The 13,047-nt window shown below is 51.8% G+C and overlaps 1 protein-coding gene across 2 annotated transcripts; it reads left to right on the top strand.

Moving 5' to 3' along the window:
- The first annotated feature begins 1,612 nt into the window (after window positions 1-1,612).
- BIRC5 (baculoviral IAP repeat containing 5) lies at window positions 1,613-11,226 on the top strand. 2 transcript variants are annotated; one of them, XM_058703248.1, is made up of 4 exons: window positions 1,613-1,809; window positions 2,365-2,474; window positions 5,259-5,376; window positions 10,221-10,443. In XM_058703248.1, the coding sequence occupies exons 1-4, from the start codon at window positions 1,699-1,701 to the stop codon at window positions 10,248-10,250; spliced, it is 369 nt and encodes a 122-aa protein (XP_058559231.1). In that variant the 5' UTR covers window positions 1,613-1,698; the 3' UTR covers window positions 10,251-10,443. The 2 variants fall into 2 exon arrangements, with proteins under 2 accessions (XP_058559231.1, XP_058559230.1); XM_058703247.1 differs by lacking the exon at window positions 10,221-10,443 and adding an exon at window positions 10,700-11,226 and having other exon boundaries at window positions 1,615-1,809.
- The last annotated feature ends 1,821 nt before the right edge of the window (window positions 11,227-13,047 follow it).

Genomic DNA, 13,047 nt, shown 5'->3' with positions numbered 1-13,047 from the left:
ATTCACTCCCTGTCCTTTCCAGACTCCCACCAGCCACTCTGGGTCTCCGTTTATTCACCTGTAAAAAAATCTAGCTAGAGCAGGAGCAAACAGACCCATGGGCAGAAACAACGCTGCAGAGATGGGCCCCCAGCACATAGTGGACCTAAGCGTGTGACTCGGGTGGTGTTTCAAACCTGCCTTTGTTCAAAGCCACTTACTGGACAGTGTGGGGGCAACTGGCCAGATCTTGGAAGACAAATCTGAACCTGTTTCATGCACCTTCCATTGATATACTTCTCAAAGAATCAAGACTTTTTTTTTTTTTTCGGATCAAGACTTTAACAATAAAAAAGAAAACCAAAAGAAATCTTCAATGAATACCTTTTCTAAATCTCAGAGCAGAACAAGCCTTTCTAAGCGTGGCAAAAACAAAACAAAAGAAGCCAGCCAGAAACAAAAAATAAAAGTCAGGGGCACCTGGCTGGCTCAGTCAGAAGAGCCCATGGCTCTTGACTGGGGAGGGGTTGGGGGTGGGTGCTGAGTTCAGGCCCACTTTGGGTGTTGAGATTACTAAATAAATAAATAAATAAATAAACTAAAAAAAAAAGTCAAAAAGAAAAGGAGTGATAAATATGACGGCATAAAAATTTAAAACTTCTGCAAGAAAAAATATCCGACAGAGTGAAAAGACAACAAACTGGGGTCCAGGGCACGGAGGGCAGGACAAATGAGGCTAAGTGCCTTTTGAATAAAAACTCACCCGGCAGTAGGAAAAATGTCATTAACCCAACAGCAAAGCAGACATGAAGAGGCAATTCACAGGAAAGATGAAAGTGACAGGTTTGAGATGATCAGCCTCCCTCGTAATCCCAGCAATGCAGTTTAAAACAAGCGCGTGTTGCTCGCAATTTTCTTGTGCATTAGGCTAGGAAATAAATGCAAGCTACTAACTTTTTTTTCTCCTTTTTAAGTTTACTTATTTAAATAATCCCTACCCCCCCACGAGCGGTCTGAATTTACAACTCCAAGATCGAGTCACAGGCTCCACCCACTGAGCCCGCCAGGGGCCCCTGCAGGCTACCAGTTTCTGATCCAATTCTTAAAGACTGTTACCCATAGAAATGAACAAAATTAGTTTGACAACGGCCAAAACTGCACATGCTCAGTGTCTTTACTAACGCTGATGAAAGCCTCGAGATTTTTTTCTTTCAGGTACTACATTTAGATGTTAAAATGTTGACTCCAGACAATAGGAACGTGGTACAAATAACCTAGAAGGCTCAAACTGGCAGAAGCTGTTATCGCTAAAATTTGATTTAGCCAAAAGCTTGATCTGTGAATTAAATATTTGTTACAAAAACTTATGAAAAAGGGGAGTGAGTGTTTAGTGGGCACAGGCTTAATTTATATGTGCTCGACAGGGCCCAGTCCCTGAACCCGTCACAGGGACTCCAGCGCCTCCTCAGCCCCTCTTCCCACCAGACTTTGCAATCATTCGGGAAAGCGCTACATGGGGGAAGGGACCAGCGCCGGCGGGGACGGCGCAGGGCGCGGCGGAAGGACTACAACTCCCAGCAGGCACCGCGCCGCCCAGCCTTGCATTCCCAGAAGGCCGCGGGCGGCGCGCTCAGGGACCGTGCGTTCCCGACACGCCCCGCGACGGCCGCCAACCTCCGGATTTGAATCGAGTCAGCGCTCGGCGGTTGCGGTGTCGGGATGGGCGCTTCGTCGTTGCCCCCGGCCTGGCAGCTCTACCTCAAGGACCACCGCATCTCTACGTTCAAGAACTGGCCGTTCTTGGAGGGCTGCGCCTGCACCCCGGAGCGGGTGAGACCGCACGGCCCCCCGCCGGCCCCAGGCCCGCCCCTCCCCAGGGCCCCGACGCGGCCCCCGGGCGACCCCTGCCTCTGCGGGCTCCCGAATCCCGGGCGACCCCTGCCTCTGCGGGCCTCCCGTCCCAGGCGACCCCTCCCTCTGTGGCCTTCCGGGTCCTGGGCAGACCCTCCCTCTATGGGCTCCCGAATCCCGGGCGACCTCTCCCTCCGTGGACTCCCGGGCCCCCGAGGCATCCTCTGCCTCTGTGGCCTTCTGGTTCCCGGGCGACCTGTCTCTCTGTGGACTCTTGGGCCCCCCGGGGCGACCCCTCCCACTGTGGACTCCCGGGCCCCCGGGGCGACCTCTCCCTCTGTGGCCTTCCGGTCCCAGGCGACCCCTCCCTCTATGGGCTCCTGAATCCCGGGCGACCCCTCCCTCTGTGGCCTTCCGGTCCCAGGCGACCCCTCCCTCTATGGGCTCCTGAATCCCGGGCGACCCCTCCCTCTGTGGGCTCCTGGGCGCCTGGAGCGCCCCCGCCAGCGCCTGAGCCTCAACTCTCCCCTGCAGATGGCCGAGGCCGGCTTCATCCACTGTCCCACTGAGAACGAGCCCGATTTGGCTCAGTGTTTCTTCTGCTTCAAGGAGCTGGAAGGCTGGGAGCCAGACGATGACCCCATGTAAGTCCCCCGGGCCGCCTCGCTGCCGCTTCCAGGGAGCCCCGGCTTTTGTTGTGGGCGGGGCCTGCAAAAACTTAGCGATGGGGCCCTGGCTTTGCAATTTCATTTTGTGCCCTAAACAGTTACCGCAGATGGATGAGTCTGTGTGTCGGTGCCCCGGTGGTGCTTTCAACCTAATCAAACCCGATGTGGCCAAACGGCCCTCAGAGTGGATGCCGAAGAAAGGCTCGTTCTTAGGGTTCGGTACTTGATGCCCTTCAGGTTTGACAGAATACAGGATTGGATCCTGTTGTGACCTGGGGGTGTCCAGGTGCTTCCCTGGTTACAGAGTTTTTTCAAGGTTTGTTGAGGGGCACCTGGGTGGCTCAGGTCATGATCTCGCCGTTCATGGGTTCGAGAACACCCCACCCCCTCCCCATCGGAGCCTGGAGCCTGCTTCGGATTCTGCGTCTCCCTTGCTCTCCGCCCCTCCCCCGCTCACATCCTGTCTCTATCAAATATAAATAAACATTACAATTTTTTTAGTTAAATAAAACTTTGTTGAACTGTAATTCATGTACCACAGAAACCACCCTTTTATTTTTTTATTTTTTATTTTTTTTTAATGTTTTTTATTTATTTTTGGGACAGAGAGAGACAGAGCATGAACGGGGGAGGGGCAGAGAGAGAGGGAGACACAGAATCGGAAACAGGCTCCAGGCTCCGAGCCATCAGCCCAGAGCCTGACGCGGGGCTCGAACTCACGGACCGCGAGATCGTGACCTGGCTGAAGTCGGACGCTTAACCGACTGCGCCACCCAGGCGCCCCAGAAACCACCCTTTTAAATGTTGTTTTTATTTTTTTTTTGAGAGAGAGCGACAGAGCATGCGCAAGCAAGGGAGGGTCATAGAGGGGGACAGAGGGGGCTCTGCTGACAACCGGCCGCCCAACACAGGACTCGAACTCATGACCTGAGCTGAAGTCGGACACTTAACCTACTGAGCCGCCCGGGCGCCCAGAAAGACAGAGCACAAGTGGGGGAGGGGCAGAGAGAGAGGGAGACACAGAATCCCAAGCAGGTTCCAGGCTCCGAGCTGTCAGCACAGAGCCCGACTCGGGACTCAAGCTCATGAACTGTGACATCATGACCTGAGCGGAACTCGGACACTTAACTGATGGAGCCACCCAGGCACCCCGGCATCTAGTTACTTTTAAAAATTCTGGGTATATGGGGCGCCTGGGTGGCTCAGTCGGTTAAGCGGCCGTCTTCGGCTCAGGTCATGATCTCACAGTCCATGAGTTCGAGCCCCACGTCGGGCTCTGTGCTGACAGCTCAGAGCCTGGAGCCTGTTTCAGATTCTGTGTGTCCCTCTCTCTGACCCTCCCCTGTTCATGTTCTGTCTCTCCCTGTCTCAAAAATAAATAAAACGTTAAAGAATAAATAAATAAATAAATAAATAAAATAAAAATTCTGTGTATATGTTCAGATAGACGGTGATAGCTGACTTTCTGTATGTGATGCTGATGCCATGTTCTTTTCTCACCTTTTTTTCCCTGTCGGGACCGATCGCTTCCATAACTTTATATATATATATTTTTTTTTTCAACGTTTTTTATTTATTTTTGGGACAGAGAGAGACAGAGCATGAACGGGGGAGGGGCAGAGAGAGAGGGAGACACAGAATCAGAAACAGGCTCCAGGCTCCGAGCCATCAGCCCAGAGCCCGACGCGGGGCTCGAACTCATGGACCGCGAGATCGTGACCTGGCTGAAGTCGGACGCTTAACCGACTGCGCCACCCAGGCGCCCCGCTTCCATAACTTTAATATTTTCCTCTAGAGAATCACCCGAGTTGTCTCTCCTTGGCCAGAAGAGAGTTGCTGTTTTCACTAATGTGTTTGCTCTCATGACCCATTGTTGACTGGGATGGCGTGGTGATCATACCAGGGATCACTGGCAAAGTACTGGCTGTATTCTTGCCAGTGAGATTTTTTTTTTTTAAGTTTATTCATTTATTTTGAGACAGAGAGCACGTGAGCGAGTGTGCTTGTGCGAGTGGGGGAGGGGCAGAGAGAGAGTCCCGAGCAGGCTCCAAGGCAGAGCCCAACATGGGGCTTGATCCCACGACCGAGAGATCATGACCTGAGCCAAGGTCCAGAGTCGGCCACTTAACGGACTGAGCCACCCAGGCACCCCGGGAGTGAATTTCCCAGTGCTAGAATATTTTCAGAGGCTGCTTTCTGCGGGCTGTCCTTTGGGTCTTTGTGTGGCTGTGCGTTCATTCCGGTACTGTTGTGGTCACTGCTGTCCGCTGTGTAGGGAAAAGTCCCAGCACAGAGAGTGAAGCCGAGGAGTCCCCTGGAGAAGCCCGGCCGATGGTGCCCTTATTCGGGACCAGCAGATTATGTAGCAATTCCAGGGAAATGACATTACTTCAAACAGTTCCTTCCTTGAGGATTTTAGAGGGATTTGGCGTGTGCTACCTCTGTGCTCACACCGTGTCACGCTTCCTATTCGTTGAAATGCCTATTCATTTATACGGGACTCCGTATAAAACCCATCCGCCCCAAGCGTGGCGGGGAGACGTCCACGGGGGTGGGGCGGGGGGCTGAGGGGGCAGAGACGGGCTGTGCGGCAGGGTGCACCGGGACCTCCCGCTGGCCCTGTGCACTTCGCACCGCGGTCCGGAAGCCGAGGGAGGCGTGTCCCGTGAGGCGGGGTGGCGGGTGTTGGTGACAGACGGTTGCTTTTCTCCCTCTCCCCGACTCTTCTCTCCTGACGTGCTCCTGTATTGATTTTTCTAGAGAGGAACATAAGAAGCATTCATCTGGTTGTGCCTTTCTTTCTGTCAAGAAGCAGTTTGAAGAATTGACCCTCAGTGAATTTTTGAAACTGGACAAAGAGAGAGCCAAGAACAAAATTGTATGTATTATCGGGAATAAGAACCAAGGGCAAGCTGTTGAGCACCTGTACCACTGAGCTCCCCGCCCCTCATTTTGGAGGGGCCCTTCTCAGTTAACATTTGAAGCCCCTCGGATGCACATGTGAGGATACAAAGGACAGGAAAGCATCTGTCCTGGAATGTGGCCTTGGGGTCGTGCAGTCAGATGGGAGAGAAACGTGCTCCCTCCTGTGTTTAGCGTGAGGTGCCTTTGGTGGTAGGACGGCGGTGGTTAGACTGGCGCTCCTGCCTTCGGTGGCGGTCTGTGGGAGGCCGTTCATGTGGCGTGTGAGCGCGGTGGGGACAGAGGGTTTGGGAGCACATAGCGCCATTTCGGGGAAGGAGCATTGTGGGTGTTGGGGGAAAGGACCTTGGGTTTCTGCAAGTGAACTTTCACCTGGGGACAGGCATCCTAGGGTATCCGGAGAGGAGAGGGGTGAACCTGCGGACCCACTAAGGCGTGGGAACCCAGCAGCCCAGACCGTAGAGAAAATCGGGGCTCCCCGTTAAGTCTGAATCTCAGGTACACAGGGAATACTTTCTTAGTAGAGCTCATGTTTTGTATGGATGTATACGAAAAAATTACTTGGGTTTTTTTTTTTTTTTTTTTTTCAGAGTTTTATTTGCTAAGTATGGCCGTGTTACAGAGCACAGACGTTCGGGGGTTGATACCGTAGCGAAGCACTGAGCTGGTGGTCAGTGTCCTGGTTCTGTCCCTGCCACTCGTGGGCTTTGCGGGTTGAGACCAGCCTTGGCCACACTTTCCCTGCTGCAAAATGGAAGGCTGATCTGCCCCGCCCTCCCGGTTTCTGAGGTCCTTTTTTGATTGAAAATGACGTTCCCTTTTAGAGATGGTTACGAAATAGTTCCAGTAGGGTAGGTTTTAAATGCTGAGGACCAGTTATGTTTTGTTAGGAAGGGGGAAGAGATTGGTGGTCAGTATAGCAAGGTGTGGAAGAGGTGTTGACTCGTGGGGGCCTTGGGAGCCGCAGTGTTGGAATCAGGAAGTGGGCTGGGGAGAGCCTTCTCGGCTGGGGGCCCGCACACCTGTGAAGTGCCGAGGTATTTTAGCCTTCGCGGGCCTTCGAGGGCCTTCGCGGGCCGCCTGGTTTCTGTTAGGTAGTATTCCTGTTCTTCTCACAACCGTTTAAAAACGCGAAAACCATCCTTCGCCTAATGACTGTATGAGAAACAAGCCATGTGTCCCGCAGGCCACAGCCGGCCGACCCCATTCTAGGTGACAGAGCAGCCTGTATACTTAGGGGACAGTCGTGAGAAAGCCGTCCTCTGGCAAGCAGGAGGGAGACTGATGTGTGACCCGGGGCGGCTGAAACCGAACTGTGGGGCACTGAAACAGACAAAACGATGTCAAGTGGGGGGCTCTTGGGTGAGGGCAGTCAGTCCGTGGGGAGAGGGGGCTCATTGGAGCGGGAAGCCCACCGAGAGACGCTCGGTCACCAGCGTCTGCGTGCACAGCGGTGGGGCGGAACCGGACCAGGTGAACGTCCAGGGGACCGAAGTGCGGGGGTGGGAAGAAAATGCTTTGCTTTCCCCCAAGGGCTGCTTTTGTCTCCTCAAGTCAGGATAAGGAAATGTTTTAACATGATGCATTTATTTTTATTACTTTAATTATAAAATAAATGATATAAATTCCTGTAAGGAAGAATCAAAAGCCCTACCTACCTCTATACTTAGGGTGCCCACCGTTAACGGATGTGTTTCCTTCCAGATCATTTTTAAATGTATGTATTTTAAAGAAGAATGCAAAGCGTAAGCTTTCAGACTTTCCTTATTTGGTTTATACTACTTCCAAACAGGAGAGTTTCTGTCGGCCCGTGGCACTCAACGATAGCACTGTGATGTCCTAGAGCTGTGCTGCCCAGCACCGTGGCCATCGGCCACCCTTGGCTTTTATGACGAAGATTCTGTAAAATGCAGAATTCGGTGCTCCGGTCATACAAACAGCATCTCACCTGTCCTACGGCTGCATGCGGCCAGTCGCTGCTGCGCTGCGTGGTGTTTTTGTCATTGCGAGAGGTTTTGCTGGACGTGGTGTTGTAGAGTGTCACCCAGTTGTGATTTGCTGTGAATAATTTCTAAGTTTATTCGCTTATTTTGAGAGAGAGAGAGAGCACACACGCATGCGCGCATGAGCAGGGGAGGGGCAGAGAGAGGGGAAGAGAGAATCCCAAGCAGGGCGCGAACCCACAAACCGCAAGACCGTGACCTGAGCCAAAATCCAGAGTTGGAAGCTCAACCAACTGAGCCATCCAGACGCCCCTGCTGCAAATAATTTATCGCCAATATAAAACTCGGGTCCCCATGCACATTTCCATGTGAATGGATGGTCATGTCGAGTCAGAGCCAAGTGCAGGGGACCGGCATCACCAGAGGCCTGTCTGCTTCGCCCTGGAGCACCCACGTGGGCACTCTAGGGTACTGCCCTCCTGGAGGCGGGCTGGCACGCAAACCTCATGTTTTGTAGGGGTAAATAAGGTTGGAGGCTGAAACTTTGAATGATTTATTAAATCGGTTATGTGATTGCAGTATGTAGTTTAAGATAATCGTTTGCCAGACGTTCTGGCAAAAGAACACGATGGAATAATTGTTTTGGGTTACACGAATACCGAAGGGACAAATGTTTGCTGTGAGGCTGTGGATTTCTGAGGCCCCAGATTTAAATGTGAGGGGCCAGGCAGCGTGACGGGATCACCGATGAGCAGCCCATCCGGGTCCTGACGCACAGAAGGCGTGCTGCATTGGTAGACGGCCGGGGCTGTCGGGGGTCTAACTTGGGAGCACACCACATGCCCTGTGACTCATTTTCTGCTGCTCTATGGCCACCTCTGCATTTTGAGAAAAATGAAATAAAGTGGAACCAATTAGAAAATAAATCTGTTCGGGGGCGAACTTCATATGGGAGCAGCAGAGAAGTGCCAGGCTTGAGTTTGTGGGTACCAACAGTGAGGATAAAGTGAGGCACGAGAGGAAGGAAAAAGGGGTCCTAAGCTCCAGATAGCACATGTGTGCTCAGTGAGTTTTAATATGCTTTTTTTTAACTTATTTAAAAAAAAAAATTTTTTTTTTAACGTTTATTTATTTTTGAGACAGAGAGAGACAGAGCATGGACGGGGGAGGGGCAGAGAGAGAGGGAGACACAGAATTGGAAGCAGGCTCCAGGCTCTGAGCCATCAGCCCAGAGCCCGACGTGGGGCTCGAACTCACGGACGGCGAGATCGTGACCTGAGCTGAAGTCGGCCGCTCAACCGACTGAGCCACCCAGGTGCCCCAATGTTTATTTATTTTTAAGAGAAGACAGAGTGCAAGTTGGGGAGGGGCAGAGAGAGACACAGAATCAGAAGCAGGCTCCAGGTTCTGAGCTGTCAGCACAGAGCCAGAAGCAGGGCTCAAATCCATGAGCTGTGAGATCGTGATCTGAGCTGAAGTCGGCCACTTAACCGACTGAGCCACCCAGGCGCCCCATAACTTATTTTTTTAATAATTATTTTTTTTATGTTTATTTTTGAGAGAGACAGAGCGCAAGTTGGGGAGGGGCAGAGCGAGAGGGAGACAGAATCCGAAGCAGGCTCCAGGTTCTGAGCTGTCAGCACAGAGTCTGATGAGGGGCTCAAACTCAGGAACCACGAGATCATGACCTGAGCCGAAGTTGGACGCTTAACCGACTGAGCCAGCCTGGTGCCCCTTATTGTGTTTTTCATCATGAGTTTCTGAATTTTGCTTCGATCCACCTTTATTAAGAAAATAGATAAAATGGAGATGTTGACCTCCGTGTCGTGGTGGTTAAATTACAGACTGTGTACATAGGGGCTTAATTAATTTTAGGCTTTTTTGAAAGAGAAGAAGAAAGTAAATAAAAAATATATTTTGCAAGGCCATGGGCCAGGCGCCTGGCTGGCTCAGTCGGGACAGTGTGCAACTCTTGATGTGTGTAGGTCATGAATTTGAGCCTCATATTGGGTGTAGAGATTACTTTAAAAACAACAAAAAAAAAGCCATTGTCATCTTTCCATTGTCAGTAAAGACGAGGCTCCATTACTAGGCACACTGTTTCTTGTCATGTGCTGTTTTCCCTTTTTCATGTTAAATCTTATTTTTTTAAGTAATTTTTTAATTAGTAATTTTAGCCTTATACATGCAGCAAAAGTGAGATATCCAAAAAAGTACATATTGAAAAGTAATTCTTTTTAATTCTTATTTATATTTGAGAGAGAGACAGAGTGTGAGCAGGGGAGGGGCAGAGAGAGGAAGACTCAGAATCAGAAGCAGGCTCCAGGCTTGGAGCTGTCAGCACAGAGCCTGACGTGGGGCTTGAACCCATGAACGCAAGATCGTGACCTGAGCCTAAGTCAGAGGCTTAACCGACTGAGCCACCCAGGTGTCCCTTGAAAAGTAATTTTTTTGTTTTAAGTTAGCCTCTAATTAGACAACTATATATATATATATATATTTTAAGAGATCATGCGTGCAAGTGGAGGAGAGGGGCAGAAGGGGAGAGAGGGAGAGAGAATCTTAAGCAGGCTCCACGCTCCCCACAGAGTACTCCCATGGTCGTGGGATCATACCTGAGCTGAAATCAAGAGGCAGCTGCCCCTAGAAAACAAATTCAACCCAATAAAGGTCTGTTCGTTTTTAATGTGTCAGAGAAGCCCAGGAGAACACAGATTAGGGTAGGGGAAAAGGTCCCTGGATCTGCTAATGAGGTCGGCATTTGTTCTCCTGGAGAGAACGCTTAGGGGAATGACAAGGTCGGAAGGCAGGTTCCGGGAGCGCCTGGCGGCAAAAGAAGTAAGTTCTTCTGTTTTAGGAGAAAGCTGATGTTCAGCAGTGTCTCTGAGTGGACAAGGAGAGGGCTCTGGACTTCACCTGGGGGAGCTTCGGAAGCCGGGCAGGGTGCTGGTCGAGAGCAGGGCCCTTCCACAGACAGTTGGACACGTCGCTGGCCCTCGGTTTCCTCATCTGTATGATGGAAATAATGATACGCCTGCCTCACGGGGACGCTGAACAATAAAGCAGTTCATGTGTGTGAAGCAGGTGGAATGGTGCTTGCGCAAATGTCGTCTGTTATAATTATTGGGGTGCAGTTTAAATGACAGGCCCTTGAGTTGAATCAGCACGTTCACCCCGTATGGCTGGGTGTCCCCACCCTGGCACAGCACCCGATTTACTTAGGTGCTCGGTAAATGCTTCCTTATTTTCCCCTTTTGATCTTACCTGCAGGGTGTGATTGGGAAGCACAGTTCAGGTTCACGTGGCCTTTTTTTTTTTTTTTTTTTTTTTTTCCAGGCAAAGGAAACCAACCATAAACAGAAAGAATTTGAAGAGACTGCAAAGAGAGTGCGCTGTGCCATTGAGCAGCTGGCCGCCCTGGAGTGACCCCCGGCCACCACGCTGGGCCCGGAGCGGAGCGCGGCTGCCCACGCACGCGCCCCGGAGTGACCGGCTCTTCCGGGGCCCTTTAACCGCGCCTTAGGAAAGGACGTCCACGTTTTGAAATTAGAATATTTAAGCTAAGCTTTTGTTTTTTTCTTGCAAGTGGTGCCGGGGGCTCCTCTTTGGGCAGCCGGTGCTGCTGAGCTCAGTAACTGAGTCTCTCTCTCTCTCTTTTTTCTTCGGTAGTTTCTGGGCCATTGGTTCCTGGACTTTCCAGGGTGACCGGGTGAGAAGAGTGTTCTCGTGGGCAGAGCCCTTTCACAGGGAAACATCTGGGCTTCAGGTTGACTAGCTGTGGAGCCTGAGATTTGATGCCTGAATGCTACTGTGGGTCTGTTGTGACTGGACAAACAGAGAGCGAAGGAGACCATTTTAGATGTTATTTGTGTAATAATCTAAGTTTCTAGCGCGCGTGTCTCGTGTGGTCAGCACTCCGTGTCACCTCATCTGGATGCGACAAGTCGTGCGGCCTTCCTTTTCCCCCGTCAGGTCTGTGGTACTGCGCTGGCCTCCCATACTCCAGAGCGGATTATACAAAATCCCACCCCTGCCCAAAGCTCTGAAGGTGCCGAGTGTGGGAAGGGGCTCCCTCGCCTGTCTCGTCACTTTGTAATCTTCAAGTTCATACCGGGGGAGCTGGTGGAATTCAACCCCAGACTGCCTCGGGCCTCGAGGTGTGACAGAAGCCCAGACGGGCAGGAGTGCGGTGGGGGAGGGCAGAGGTCTTGACAGTGAAGCCAAGATATCCCTTCACCTCCAGTGGGCACCATAGGCACACCACAAGGTTGTGACATTTCTCTAAAACGGGTGAGGAAGAGGTCCTTGATGCGAGACAATGCATTTTCTAGAGGCCTGGCTCCCTGCTCTGGAGGAGCCGTCACACGGCTGGGGACAGGCAGGGTGGGACGAGAAACCCGTGGAAGGAGTTTCCTGGTCTTTGTGTTCCCGGGCCTCTGCAAACAGCTGCTTCCTGTTCATGACGTGGCTCAGGTGGCTGACAGGGCACCTGTGTCTTTCTAATATGAACCCTCCTCAAGGAAGGCAGTGGAATCGATGATCTAAAAGGTGGATCGGGCCTCTCTTTGGGGGGAAGCTTGTTTTTATAGGGAACTTGTTTATATTGTTTGCAGTCTTTTACAAGGCCATCAACTGGGTGATGTGATGTACAAGTTGGAGCAGTGGTGATGAGCATGGCAGGCGGGGTGCTCCCTCGGGCCCTGGCCACGGTGGCCTCGCACAGGCTGCCCTCCAGGGGGTCCGGTCCCTGCGCTTGTTGAACCTGAGCTGTGGTGTCTTCATCTAACATGGGGTCATGAAACCTGTGCTGCCTCGGCTGGCTTTCTCGTGTCATGATGTCTGTGTGAGACGCATTCCTCAGCTTCTGAGGTTCTGCAATGTCCTTTTCTTACTTTGTTTGAATTATTACTTCACAGAACGTCACAAACTACAATTAAGTGAGCACAAAGCCATCCCAAGTCATTGGGCAAACAGGGTGAACCTTAGGTGGATTTGGAGACAGAGCAAGGTAGCAGGAGGTGGGTAGCAGAAATTGTCGTTTACGAAATTGCTTCGCCACTAGACAGCCCGACTGAGTCGTCAGCCGCACGCCGGTTCTCCCTCCCCGAGCACAGGGCAGTGGCTCAGGAACTCGCCTCAGACGTGTGGGGACTCGGTGGCCACTGCGGGTGATCCGTCGGCCCTGGTTGGCCGAGTCTCCGTTGCCGCTTCTCACTCCCGCACACCCGTGTCCCGTCCACGTCGTCGTCTCCCCACCGGTTCTCCCTGCTGTCCTCCCAGAGGCTCACACAGCAGTTACGGTGACGGATTTTGTTTCTCCCTCTGAAATCGAGCTGCAGGGTGGGTTGTTTCGGCCCAGTTGGAGGTCATCCCGCCATTTCTGAAAAATAAAAACGACTTCATTTCAAACACTTCATTTCAGGGTCTCCTCCTGGGTTTTTAAAGTCTTGTTGGGTTTTTGTTGTGGTTCCCTAGCCTGCCAACTGCTGCTTCCCGCCCACACGGGTATGGGGAAGGGCTGAGCCTTGGCAGACACAAAGCCGGCCCTGGGCCACAAGGCCCACTTGTGCGTGTCGTCTGGACCCATTCCAGGTGTAAACCAGCTATGCGAGATGCATCTCCGGCTTCTTTTTCTTCTTAAAAATTTGTTTAATGTTTACTTTTATTCTTGAGAGAGAGAGAGA

This window comes from Neofelis nebulosa, chromosome 16 (genome assembly GCF_028018385.1).
Source record: "Neofelis nebulosa isolate mNeoNeb1 chromosome 16, mNeoNeb1.pri, whole genome shotgun sequence".
In the NCBI taxonomy this organism is placed as follows: domain Eukaryota; kingdom Metazoa; phylum Chordata; class Mammalia; order Carnivora; family Felidae; genus Neofelis; species Neofelis nebulosa.
This window is presented reverse-complemented; position numbering and strand designations above follow the sequence as displayed.

Excerpts from the sequence above, each read along its gene's own strand:
- BIRC5 (XM_058703247.1), top strand. The coding sequence starts at position 1,699 with ATGGGCGCTTCGTCGTTGCCCCCGGCCTGGCAGCTCTACCTCAAGGAC. Across the intron at positions 1,810-2,364 it reads GCGCCTGCACCCCGGAGCGG|ATGGCCGAGGCCGGCTTCAT; the intron begins GTGAGACCGCAC and ends TCTCCCCTGCAG. Across the intron at positions 5,377-10,699 it reads AGAGAGCCAAGAACAAAATT|GCAAAGGAAACCAACCATAA; the intron begins GTATGTATTATC and ends TTTTTTTTCCAG.